Here is a 13,889-nt window from a genome sequence, read left to right as displayed (position 1 = left end):
TTGACAATCTGTTGTGGTGGTAGAGAAAGTATCTGTCTCTTTCTAAAAAATAGTAAAAGCTAGTAAATAAATTTTTAATTGTAAAAAGTTTATAATTACATATCATGATTTTATTCATGAGTAGCAGTAATTCTTGAGTGCAGTATTTAATCTCAATCCCTAAGAACTCTGCAGAAATGACTTAGCCTGTTGGAAATGGAATGAATTTTTCCATTCCTTTGATAAACAACGTTGATTAGAAACTTAGCTAATTCCATCAGTCACTGGGGTGTAAGCAGCCTTCCTCAAGGCTTTATGGTTCAGATGCCCAGTCAGCGAGCGCGTTTGTGAATGTATTTCCATGTAACACACAGGCATGTCTTACCACGCACATTAGGTCGTCGGTCACAGTTGCAGACGGTGGAGGGTGGAGGGTGGAACTCTAGGAGCTATTGTTAATGTGCTCTGATCTTTAACTTGCTTGCATGTTGCTTTCGTACTTTATACCAATGTGCTATCAGTTGAGGATCTACTTCTCAGTCACTCTTGAATCTTAAAATGTATTTTAAATATAAGGTTCTGCCTATTTGCATATCTATGAATAATGCGTACATGAATGTAATCCAATTGGCAACAGAACACCATTTAAGGGATAACATATAGATACAGAAAATTATCCTATTGGATTTAATAATTTTTCTTGTCTAGATGGAAAATTTATATCCATTGATATATACACATACACTTAACATTTGAAAGTATCTTCATGGCTCTGTAAAACACCACATGAATATATAACTGGCTATTTAACATGCTTAAATTACCATCTCCTTATTTCTATCTTCTGTAGTTTCTATTTTTGCAAAACCTTATCTTTACTATACATGAAATAGGTGCTGTTCTGTGAAGCGATGAGTATCAGGCTAATATGTATCAGGAAACCCTGTTGCTTCATGTTCAACCCTGATGGTTTCTTCTTGAATTTCAGATTCAAGGCCTCTTCCGGATGTAGCGCTGACTGGCAAGTGCACCCGTGAATGTGACGAGTATGGCCATTCAGACTCCTGCTGGATGCCAGTGCGCACTTCCCCAGAGAGGAAGAAGAGCCAGCCCAAACTCTCCACTTTCATGCCTGTTGATGAACGAGGAAGCCAGGAAAAGCTGGCCAATGGCGAGGCTGCCATCATGGGTGACCGCAACAGAAACCTCCTGAACAAAAAGTTGACCTCATCCTATGAGACCTTCAGTGCAGCTAGTTTCAGCAAAAATGAGGAAGCCAACCCTGAGGATATTCCTTTAACAAAAACAGGGGAATATAAGCCATCTCCTGTCAACACTCTCACTAGAAGAGAAGTTTATCTGTAGGTTGTCAAGGCGCAACAGCAAGTTCTTTTCATGTACGAGGAGAGTTAGGGGCAAAAACATTACTAAATAAAACCATTTAATCACAAAGAGGGGGCTACCAAAGAGACAAAGCTTGCCTGCCACTTCCGCCTCCAAATCAGGCCTTTAGTGTTACTGTTTGCCTGACAACAGTGTACAAAGTAGAATCCATTCTTGTCACCTGCATGTCTACACCCTTCACTGATCCCCAACACCCACCCTCTTTCCCCTACCCCTCCTCAAACCCAAATAACAACAACAACAACAACAACAACAAAAGATGGTTGCAAGTTCTTTTCATGGTAACGAGTCTGATTAGCAGAACATAATACACTCTCATTATCCCTAATCTGAAGCATGATTTTGGTCACTTTGATTTGTTTGAGTGTCATCTGGCTTGTTAATAAAAGAAGAATCGGTAAAAAAAATACTACAGACTATTATTGCTCTATTATTGTTAAAGTTAGCCCATTGGAATTGATAAAATCCCTTTAATGGCCCAGTCCTTATATAGAGAACCCTTTGAAAAAGGCATTTAGGATGACAACATCTTTAACATTCTAACAAACAAAGTGCGAATTAAAACTCAGTAGAAGAATGCAGTTCCAAGCTCCCATATGTTGTTAGTTTTGGGTCAAAGGCATCAACTTCTGTCCCATAAATTCACAGAATATACTCACCCAATCTTGACAAAACATTTACATGAATTATAATTTTTAAAAGTAGGTTTTGGAATAAAATCTCTCATGAATGAACTTGAACTCTTGTGTCATTATGAGGCCAAAGATCACATGGCAGATCAGGGAAATAATAAAATCGATTTGGTCCTGACATAGAAAGCCACTAAACAACAGAAGGAACTGAACCTGTGCACACTCAGATGCTAGTTGGTCTTATGTCAACTCTTCTTCAAGAAAACTCTTCTTCTTTATAAAATGAACTTTAGTTACATGCTCAGAAAATGAAAGAACTAATAAGACACATGTGTTGTCTCATAATAAGCAACTGATCAAAGCCCAGGTCTATTCTCATGTGTTACTGTCAGGGAAGAATCTACATTTTAATGCCATATTGATGTATAATGAGATACAAAAAGACATACTGGAGTATGACTTCATGAGGTCTCCTATTGTCATTTCAGGATCCCAGCTGTTCTTGGTGATCTTATTATCATTTCTAATTATAATTGCATTTTTCACTTGGTCAGAACATAATGATTTCAAATTCTGTGCAACATAGAAACATTTTGAGACTCCAACATTTAAACAACATAACACTTTAATTGACTTTCCATTAATGTAATTTGACTATTCTTCAATGTGCGTCTTAAACAATCTCTGAACAGGAAAGAATGAGTTCCAGACAATATTTTATTTAACACAGTATATGCATCTCAAAGTTGGAAAATGTATAGTTTTTTTTCAAGAGATACAGAATATACAGATTTCGAATGCTTTGCTCTATGCAAGATGATTTAAGAAACCTGAAATTTGAGCTGGGACATCCAGAAGAAAGTGACAATCCATGAACAAAATAGGGGACGACAGGTAAAGAGAGCAAACATGCTCATCAGTGAATGCTACTTACTTGGTTAAACCATAGCCTTGATGGCTTTCTACAAAACCACAGAAACACTGTAGCTTTGGACAGTTTCATGCTTTGCAGATTTTCTTAGACTATAAGGTGAAGAAAGCTAGACTATAGGTTGATAACTCATTGTAGGTCATCAAAGTTCTTATCTTTGAGGAACATTTCTCTGGTGGGACTTTTGGGATCATTTCCTTATGCTCTTTCTTAAAGTGGAATTTTCATTTTGATGTTAGTTTATGTATAATAGGTAGAAGGAAAAAGATGTAATTAATATAAAAACATTGGACTAAAATACCAATAATTGAACATGCTCATGTTTGGTTATTATTTACACTATGGAAAGATGAAGTTCTAGAACCTTGTTAGGAAACTGCATTCAAGCAGTTCTGCCTTGTATAATCTGTAAGTACCTATTAAGACGAAATACTTCTAAAGATACTTATGAAAATGTATACATATTTTTCTTGCACGTTACAAAGGAAATAATTGCATAACACTGATGTTCAACACTTTTTATATGCATATTTTCTTTCTTTCATGGGACACTTGAAGCCACTAGATAGCTCATTTCACCATTAAATTCCTTTGGTTGTCTATAAAGCTAATACAGGTCACACTGGACCTACAGATTCAGTCAAGGCACATTCCATGGTGATGTTTGCACCACATGCCAGGCAGTCATGTCATTGTCCTTTAACGTGTGAACCTCTCTTTAGAACTAAAATGGATGTGAAAGAATACAATTCAGTGTACTGTAAGTATTCGAAGTAATTCTAGTAGAATTAGTTATCATAACATGTTTATTATATAATGAGCTGGCATGACATACAAATATATTTTGTGTTTGTATGACTTTTATTTTGACTAGGTTAAATCTGGTGCCACTCCATATATAGAGTGCTTTTGAAAAAAAAATAAAATCAAAAAAAATAAATAAATGAGTGAATGCAAAATAAGCAACTGTGCCTTTTATACCTCTTGTTATGGTAAACAAACAAGCAAACAACAAACAAACAAACGAATGGTTGTTGGGTTTGAATAATGAGGGGAAATGGGCTACTCCCAACTTTTTTGATCCTGTATATTTATCCTTGTTTATTTTCTGAGAATAAATAATATATTAAAACTTTGCCTTCTGACAAACTCAGATAAAGGACCAGTCTTGAATATTGTTCATTCATAAGACAAGATTCAGGCATTAATATGGGGCTGCTTAAATCTCACTGGACAATGAAATCATTGGTTACAGAATCACACAGGGAAATACTATCAGGGGTGAAATCAGTCCATTCTTGCAAGGTAGAATATTGATTTAGAAGTTTTGATTTTCTCTCTCTCTCTCTCTCTCTCTCTCTCTCTCTCTCTCTCTCTCTCTTTAGATGGTCTTTCATTTTTGGTTGTACAGTATATAAACTCTCTTTGTTTTCTGTACACAGACTCTCAAGTGGACTTCTGCATGGTAATACATTAGGACACATTTACAAATTGAGTAACTATACAAATGTATGTGTATTTAAATGTCTGTAGCATCTGTCTAAAATTGACTGCTCTGTTTTGAATCTAGAGAGAGCATTGTTGTCTGATTTTCTTTCTTTTTCTTTTTATTTTTTTTTAAACTGGCCTGTTGCCTGAGTTTCAGAAAACGGAGAAGGCATTATTTTTATGAGAGAAGGAACTAAGGTGGTACAGAGGATGTTTGCCTGAAAGGCTACCCTGGGAGGCTAGGTTAGAGCAAAAATACAAAAGGAAATACACAGGCCAGAAAGAAACTGCCAGGAATCAAACAGCCATCTTAAAACAGTTGTGTGAAATCTTAAGACCTATGTCATTTCATATAATAGGTTATAGCAGAAGTAAATACATAGTATCTCCTTAAAATAGTAAATTAAAGGAGCAAAGTTCATCAGGGATATGATAAGCTTGGTAATTGTGACCCAGGCGTGGTGTGTGTGACATCTGGATGCGGCATCATTCGTTCAGCTACCTAGGGTTTACTTTCAGACAACTTTTCCTACATTTTAAAGCACTTGCATTCCGTGTGGTACGATCTGTTTGTAATGTTAATCATTGACTATTGTTCTGCTACTTGGATGTTGATAGTGAAGCAGAGAACAATTAATCATCATTGATTATGTCACTATGCACGCGACTTTGCTAAACATGGAGAAATGTATTAAACACTCGTCCAACTATTTATGAGATACTTTACATAATTTAATTTGCTTTTGTACAGTTTTATGTAAATAAATTGCTTGTCATTTTTGTCTTTACAAAATTAAAATATAACATGATCAAATGGTTTCACACTTGTTTGATTCTCCATTGAAAGTGAACTCTGTTTTGACAAGGAAGAGAGTGGCTGAGTGCCTGTATCATTTTGATTTCATATGCCTTGCTTTCTGCTAGGTTAAGGTAAATCAAGGCAAATCACGGGTTGGTTACCCATGTGAAGCCTGTGTGAGGGGTCTCCGCAGAGGTCAGGTAGGGAAAAGGGGGAAAGAATGAAAACACACTTCAGATTGACTTTGTCCACTGGTCCAAACCTTTTAGAGAGTCTGATGCCAGATGATTTATTCCTACCACATTTAATAATGGTATAAATTGGAAGAAAGTTTCCTGGAGTGCTACAATCCCCGGTACCCATGGAAGTGTAATTATAGCAAAACTCAACTCAGGGTACGTGTCATTTCTTCCAAGAAGATTGGTTCTAGAGATAACTTATCTGTACTAGCTTAAGGGCCTTAGGAAGAATGTGCTCTGGTCTACATTGTAGAAATAGCATAGAGGTCATTTGGGCCTTTAGCCACCTCTTGTACTAGTTGTGAGAGCCAGGAAGCCACTCTACGTAAAAGTCATTTAGATTACTAGCTACCTCTGGTCCTGTTTATTAGTTTGATATGACCTGGCCCAAGTCACACAGATCATCAGGCAATTAATCACTTCCAATTTCCGGCTGTCTGGACTGAAGAAGAGATTTTTAGGGACATTCTTTTGAGAGGACAATCATCTGCACTCAAAATTTCTGGCTTTCCTGGAGATCTGAGTGCAAAAGGATCTGTGTGCTATCACTTGTATAATTGGGATATTACGTTTCTTGATAGTAGGATGGAAATTGTATTCTTCAGTCAAGATATTTCTGGGCCAGTGACGCAGCTAGCCTTAAGGTGTCATGCTATACACAAGGAAATATTTTTAAAAGACATTTTAACAAGACATTTCGCTCTATTGCTTCTTACAAAAAAATTTACATTTAAGATCAAATTAATTCCAAACCATAATATAGCTTACATAGGATTATTAACATCCATTATTATTATTTTTCCTCCATTGGGGCTTAACAAAATTTTCACAATTAAGATGAAATTAACTCCAAGTTATAATCATATATATATATATATATATATGATTATTAACATCCCTTACTATTGTGGTTTTGTGCTCTGGGGAAATGAAACTTAGGACTTAATACATTGTTATTCCATAGAGACACATTCTCAGACCACAAAATTCTTGTATTGCGTCCGAGTTAAAGACAATTAGAAAATCATTACAAACATTATATATATATATGTATTTATATATATATATATGTTTATATGTGTGTGTGTGTCATGTGAGATATAGGAAAAATAATTTGAAAATAGAAATGTAATGTATACCTTTGCTTCTCTTTGGTTAAATGTTCTCTACCTACTATATATCTTTAAGTCATTTGTCATCCTCTATGTTCTAATGTTTCTATTTGTATTTGTTTGAAGAACACATTCTTAACTATAAGAATGCCACTTTATCATGAACTTAATATGTGCTGAAATGCTGACTTCTGTAATCCCAGGCCATTACCAACGTTGAGGCTTGAGAGACTATTTTCTGGGTACAGTGAAATGTTGCATGGGATGTTTATACCACCTAACCACAGTATGAAGAGTTATCTCCTTTTCTTTACCTACTTTGAAAATTTCAGCTTTCTTTATTCTCTCTCTCTCTCTTTTTTTTTTAGTGAGATAACAGATACTTTTTCAAGTCAATGCTATCCTAGTAATTTGAATTTTATTGGCAATCTTCCTCCTGCAAATAAGGAAATTGGATGAAGTATGATGAGGAAATCCACTTCAAGATGTAATGAGGGAAGCTATGACATGTCAATCCATCTGACTTTCTGGTGCTCTAAGAGTAGAACCAAATATCAGTACAGCTTATAAAAAGCAAACCACCATGTACTTTTAAATACTCAATTTAGTACTTGAAAAGTTTATGTATAACTTTACCATGAAGTTATAGCATCATGATTAAAACATTTTTAAGCAAAGCAAAACAACACAGAGTAGATCAACACAAGCAATCTGGTGAACTGGAGTAGATGGCTTAGTAGGTAAGACTCCTTAATGCCTTTTTAGAAGTCCAGAGTTAAGTTCCCAGAATCTACTTTAGCTTCAGGAATGCCTGGCCTCTTCAGACATTTCAACATATAATGACAGACATAAACACACACACACACACACACACACACACACACACACACACACACGTGCACAAATAAGTTGAATAAAAAATGTTTCCGGGTGTTGGTTCTAAGGCTAAGGGTAGATATACCACTGCCATCTTGAAAGTCAGCACTGAGATGTGCTTACAAGTCCTGTATTGATAATGTATGTTACAGTTTGCAAAATGTTTTTGTAGGATTTATCTAAACCTTCTAGAGTTTGTAGACATTATTTGGGTCATATAGGGAGATATATTTTATAGTCATTAAATGCTTTAAAAATTATAATAAAAATGTAAGCACATATTTTACCCAAATTTATATATTCATCCATTTAAGGACTCATGTAGCAATCAAAAGACTTGTACCTGATATCATACACTGAGAGGAAAAGAACCTTCACGATTCCCTAAATATAATAGTCCATGCATAATACAGGAATTTGGATAGTGGAATACTAAGTATGCAAATGACCAGAATTTTTTTCACTTGTTTTGTTTTGTTTTGTTTATTGGAGACCAGGATTCTCTTTGTATCCTTGGCTGATCTGGAACTCACTTTGTAGCTCAGGCTGGCCTCAGCATCACAGAGATCCACCACCTTTGTGGACATTGTTTACTGGACTTTGTTCAACATACCTGGGCAGTAGTAAATTGTCTCACATTCATGACAACAAATTATAATCATATATGTCTCTCTCTCTCTCTCTCTCTCTCTCTCTCTCTCTCTCTCTCTCTCTCTCTCTGTGTGTGTGTGTGTGTGTGTGTGTGTGTGTGCGTGTGTGTGTGAATTCCCATACTCCCAATGGTCTTGTGTAATGCGAATTGTGTTTTTGGTAGAAATTGGATATGATCTGGATTTAAGGATGCGAGTTATAAAACAAAACAAAACTTCAAAATCCAGCACATAGTTTTGATGATCTAAAATTATTTTGTTTTTTTGTGGTTTTTTGGTTTGTTTGTTTGTTTTTGAGCCAGCTGATTTCATACAGACATCTTCTATTGAGCTTTGCCTTCTTTTCTTTAGTGGTCCCCCACTCTCCACTTCTTGTATTCCATTTCAAGACTGTCTGGACACTGATAGCTGTTTGCTGTGTTCTTTGCTTCTTCTTTGTAAAGCAAACCTAGTATTTAGGAAACTGAACTACCATTAGCAGCTAACCCAGCAGCAAATGATCTGCACCTCAATCTATTTTGATGGAAATTCCGGGCATCAGCTTCTTGAGCTTAAGGAAGGAGCCTGAACAGTGACTAAACTAGCAGTTGTTTATTTTCTCTATTATTTGTTTATAAACTGCATGAAGTTGATTAAGAAGAATAATATGAGTTTTATAAGCTACAGGAAATAAGGGAAAGATAGGAATGTTAAAATATGCAAAGCTAGAAATATATGCATTTCCTTTAAAACCCTAACTTCGGTGTTTCCTGTTACGCTCATTTGTTAAATGGAAATCTTATTCCTGGGTTGAATTCCATATGCATGACTCACACAAAAATAACTTTGTCTCCTTCTTGAATGTCCCCAGGGAAGATATAGAAATAAACTGGTTCATAGTTAATAAATGTAAAAATTTGTCCCACACAATTTCAGGTAATGATGAGCAAATATTATTACTCACTTGTGATATTGAGTGCTATTTTTCCATTAAAAGTTATAACTAAAATGATTAATTAAGGGGAAGATCATAAAAAGATGAAGGTCCACAGAGTAATGCTTGATATATAGTCATTAATATTAGAATGGGATTTGAAATATAAAAGTATTAATTAATATGCCTAACTTTAAAAACAATCTTCTGAAGAAACAACTGTGTATAAAAAATAAATTTAAAGAGAGAGATAAAAAAAATAAAAGATTTTATTTTGGCAATTTATTTGAAAATGTATTCCATCCCTCTAAACTGGATAGAATTGTATCAGTTTTCTAAGAATTCTCTCTACAAAATTACAGGGAACATTTTATTGCAGCTTTATGGGTTCCTATAAAAGTTTGACCACATATTTAAACCATTTTATAGTACATTTCTATAAAGGAAGTGGACAGTGAAAATATTAGAAGTCAAGTCGTTAGCTAGATTATTTATTTAGAGTTTTAACACCTGCATATATTAATTCTTTTACAGAGCCCATTTTGCAGTTGTAATATACTACAATATCACTTTTTCACAGAGGCAGGCTCCGTGAGAGATGCATGTTGCTCTACCCGAAGGCCACAAGTAAATAAAGTTTCATATTCTGGAAGTGTTCAGTTAGCTTTAGGAGTAGAAGATTTTTATTTTTCCAGAGACTTTCCAGAGAACATGTTTGTACTGAAGTGCCATAGATAGTTCATTTTATTGAGGAAAAGGGGCTTATTCACAATTACAGTGTAAAAGTCTCACAGAAAAATTACTATGCTGAGTGCAGGCGCATGACCAGATGAGTCATGGTTGGGTTTGGTTTTTTTTCAAAATCGTTTATAATCAACATGTTATATATTAATAATTGTTGAAAAAAATAAAACTATTCCATATGAGTCAGCTCTTTAAATAAATTCAATTAGATAGGAGAAATGTCTAAATTATAAAACACTTATTTCATCTCGTAACGTACCCAAAGGAAATTATATTTCACAGAACACACACACAAACAAAAATATGTTATAAGTCTTTTGTGATGTTGCATACTAACTTCATGTTACAAAAAATGATACGATAAGTTCAGAGATTGACACTTTGAACTAGAACAAAGGGAATAACCCATATACCAAATACACTTATGAGCATGGTTACAGCATTTATTTAAATATAAAAACCACAATATAATCATGAACATTCAATAACTCTTCTTAGACTATAAATATGTTATCAGGCATACAGAAAATATGTGTGGGTGCTCTGATAACTGCATTGATTAGCTTCCTCATTGCTATTGGCTTAGATTTAAAGGCTAGAGCCAGTATTTGGTCTAACACATGATGATGAACAAATTCAATCGGCTTAAGGATGCAGTGAGACGGTTGTAGAAAGGCTCTGAGGACAGCGTATAATTTTCCTGGGCATGCAGATAGTTACATATTTTTTCCAAATACATTTAACCTCCTAACATTTCAACAACCTCAGGTACCAGTACTTGATTTTGAAACCATTGATGGATTAACCAATTAATTACGTCTTCATGATCTAATACTCACTACCTCAGTGTTCATCAGATGGCAGCCAAGACCCTAAATACTACTTACTAGAAGACAACTTAGATCCAATGCTGTATAAACTGGTTTATCGTCTAAATGAATTCTCCAATGTAACTATTTCTGCAGCCTCAATCTGAAATTATAATTGACTTTAATATATTTTCAGTTAGGAATAGTATGGTTTGATAAGTATCTAGAAATATACTCCCCAAAATATGGGTCTGAAATCTATACCTCTTCTACTGTCCTCCCTAGGCAAAACAATCTTGGAGAACAATTGAAGAAAATAAAGTGTAAGTTCTTTACTTGCATGGGATGGCTTAATATCATTAGTTTGTGAAGGTATAAGAACGATAAAAAAGAAGAATGTTGTCATACTGAAAATCTTTTCAATGTTGTGAATGCTATTGGCAAGGAGATGGTGAACAACATGAACTGCAGGGCTCCTATCACAAGAAGTCCAGCCTCTTCTATGCTGTCTGTCTTGTTTGCACTTTCTTTTTCTTTTCCACGTGGAGAAGTTCAATGAGAGAAGAGGAGAGGAAAGGCCGACCATGAGCACGTGGAGGGAAGGGGGGTGTAGAGAGAAGCGACAGGGAAGAGGGGAAGAGCAGGGCAGAGAAAAGAACAAAGAGTTGATTGCACTTTCACTATGCTCCATGCTATGTCAATTTCAGGAATGTATAAAACAATGTTTAGTTTACTACAGTTGATTTCTTTGCTTAAATTGCTAATAATATTCCAGATATAATTTGCTGATTCCTTCCATGTTTTTACTGGATAACAAAAAATAACATAATTGATGATTTAAAATTGTCTCTGCATAGAATTTGTATGTGCTTCACAGAACATTTTGTTATCCCCTGCTTTAAAGGCTCCAAGTCATCAGGGAAATGCTCCCAATTGACTATAAATGAAAGTCATATGATTATCATGATATTGTCACAGGTTGAAAAATAATCTTCCCTCTATTGTAAATCAAGCCCAAGTCAGATGCATCACCTTGGAGCTTCAATTAAGATGAAGACTCCAATTTATATCTTGACACTGCATGAAGGGCAACATGATATGTAAACAGAAGAATATAGTCAGGCTTAATTTAAACCTGTGATACAAATATAAAAAGAGATTCAACACAGAGGATGGGAGCCAAATTACCAGAAGCTAATTTGGAAATATCATTCTTATTGATTGCTCTCATTATGCTTCTTAGAAAGAAGTGTATGATCTCTGCACATAACAGCCAAAGAATATATACAAAGCTAGATATTCTTCCAGGCATGACTAGCATCAGATAGAATTTACTTATTTCACTCAACAATTGTGAACATCCGTCGAGGTAAATTAGGATGATTCTTTTCATGACTAATTTATTTATCTGATATACTGGATTTAAGTGTAATAGATATGGAAGCTCATTTATAACTGGGTGAGACAGTGTAATTTGTAGATTAAGAATCAAATTAGAAAGCCCATTTTCCATGTGAGATCTTAATGATACAGCTTCAATCTCAGTCGTCTCCAAGTGCATAGGAAAAATTGTCTACCAGAACTGCAATTCTTGCCTTTAATGGGGCTTCTCTTCATCGACAAAGATAAAGGATCATGTGATTAAAAAAACAAAATAAAAACAAACAAACAAACAAAAACCCTGAAGCCATACTGTAACTGCAGTAAATGTTCTCATATATCTTTTCCTCTTAAATTATTCCATATGTTCATTTCCTCCTGAAACATGAAAGATGAGAAAGATATAATCAGTTTCTTGTTATATAATACAGGTAGGATGCATCCTAGAGGGAAGAAAATATTGGAACTTCAATCAACATATAATCCTTGAATCCTTGCTATGATCAGTGATAAGACAATGAAAGGGTTTCAAAAAACTCTCTCTCTCTCTCTCTCTCTCTCTCTCTCTCTCTCTCTCTCTCCCTCCCTCCCTCCCTCCCTCCCTCCCTCCCTCTCTCTCTCTCTCTCTCTCTCTCTCTCTCTCTCTGCCTATTTCCAAAATAATAGATATCTATATTAATGACTAAAACACAACCAAAACCAACCAGAAAAAAACAATAGATCCATGTCTGGCATACATGGTAGAATGATGTGTGCCTCACCATCTTATGATACTCTGCCTCTATGCCCTTGACTGCTACCGCAGGTATAACCATTACCTTGTACTTGTGAAGGAAGGTTGGTGGGGTTTTCATTGTTTTTCATTGTTTTTCTTTGTTTATGTATTTGTATTTTTTGTTTTTTGGGGGGTTTTCTGTCTTGGTGGTGGTGGTTGGTTGGGTTTCAATTTTTTTATTATTTTTTGTTTTTTGAGTACTAGATAGAGTTCCTACCTCTGCGGTGAAGGAGATCAAATAAAAACTCAAGGCAGCAGTTTGAAGGCTGGAATTGAAGCAGAGAATGTGAAGGGAAGCTGCTTAGTGTTTTCCTCCTGGACTCTTAGGAGGTCAGCAACCTCTCTTGTAGAATATAAGGCTACCTTCTCATGGCCAGCGTCACCTACAGCTAGCAATCACAAAATTCCCACACACACTCCTGAAGGCCAATCATATCCAGGCAATTCCTCTCTGGATGTTCCCATTTCCAAGGGTGTCAAGTTGACTGTTGTCCAGGATTATGCTTGCTCTCACATACTCAGGTTTCCCTATTTTGGATGCTATTTTCAGGGACTACAACACATCACACCCTGCTGAAACCCCAGGACTATCTTTGCTCTTTTGTTGGAAGCCTTACCACCCCACCAATCTTTTCTTCCGAATCAGTGGCACTGGCAAATATCACAGACTCACATCAGGTGCTGCTATATACACCGATGCTTCTTAATTTTTTGGACATAATGCCTAGTGAATGTATAGACTGACAAACAGAGGGGCATAGTTGCTGAGAGCCAATTTACGAGGCGGTCTATGTGTCTAGCATGAGGGCAAAATTGGAAGTGCAAATCCTGGCGTGCAACTAATTCATCATGGACCCTCAGGACATCATTTTAACCTCTCCACAATTTTCTTGGCTTCCTCTTTTTGATGGAATCTCATAGGCAAACATGCCATAACTTTAAATGATCTTTTTATAGCCAAACCACAATGTTTTCAACTAATTTGACCCTGTTTATCCCCTCTCCATTATTATTAGTGCAAACTGACAATATAGCCAGAAGCACCATGTGATCCTCTGAATACTAGATGCATGCTGAAATAACATTTTTCTCCATTTGATTAATTAGTCCATCTTTATAGAGGACATTCTCATGTCTCCAAACACTACACACAAACAA

The 13,889-nt window shown here is 35.6% G+C and overlaps 1 protein-coding gene across 13 annotated transcripts in view; it reads left to right on the top strand.

The window, feature by feature from the left end:
• The window catches only part of Pcdh7 (protocadherin 7), a 430,160-nt gene extending 424,907 nt beyond the window's left edge, over positions 1-5,253 (top strand). For 8 of the 13 annotated variants that reach the window (XM_063273350.1, XM_017599293.3, XM_063273348.1 and 5 more), the window contains one exon: positions 968-5,248. In XM_063273350.1, the coding sequence (XP_063129420.1) occupies positions 968-1,344 (377 nt within the window). In that variant the 3' untranslated portion in view covers positions 1,345-5,248. Of the gene's footprint in view, positions 1-967 lie in introns of all 13 variants that reach the window. The other 5 variants (XM_017599291.3, XM_063273351.1, XM_063273349.1 and 2 more) reach the window with 2 other exon arrangements.
• The last annotated feature ends 8,636 nt before the right edge of the window (positions 5,254-13,889 follow it).

Source organism: Rattus norvegicus, chromosome 14 (genome assembly GCF_036323735.1).
Source record: "Rattus norvegicus strain BN/NHsdMcwi chromosome 14, GRCr8, whole genome shotgun sequence".
Lineage (NCBI taxonomy): Eukaryota > Metazoa > Chordata > Mammalia > Rodentia > Muridae > Rattus > Rattus norvegicus.
The sequence above is the reverse complement of the archived record's forward strand: the minus strand, read 5'-3'. Positions and strand labels throughout refer to the sequence as shown.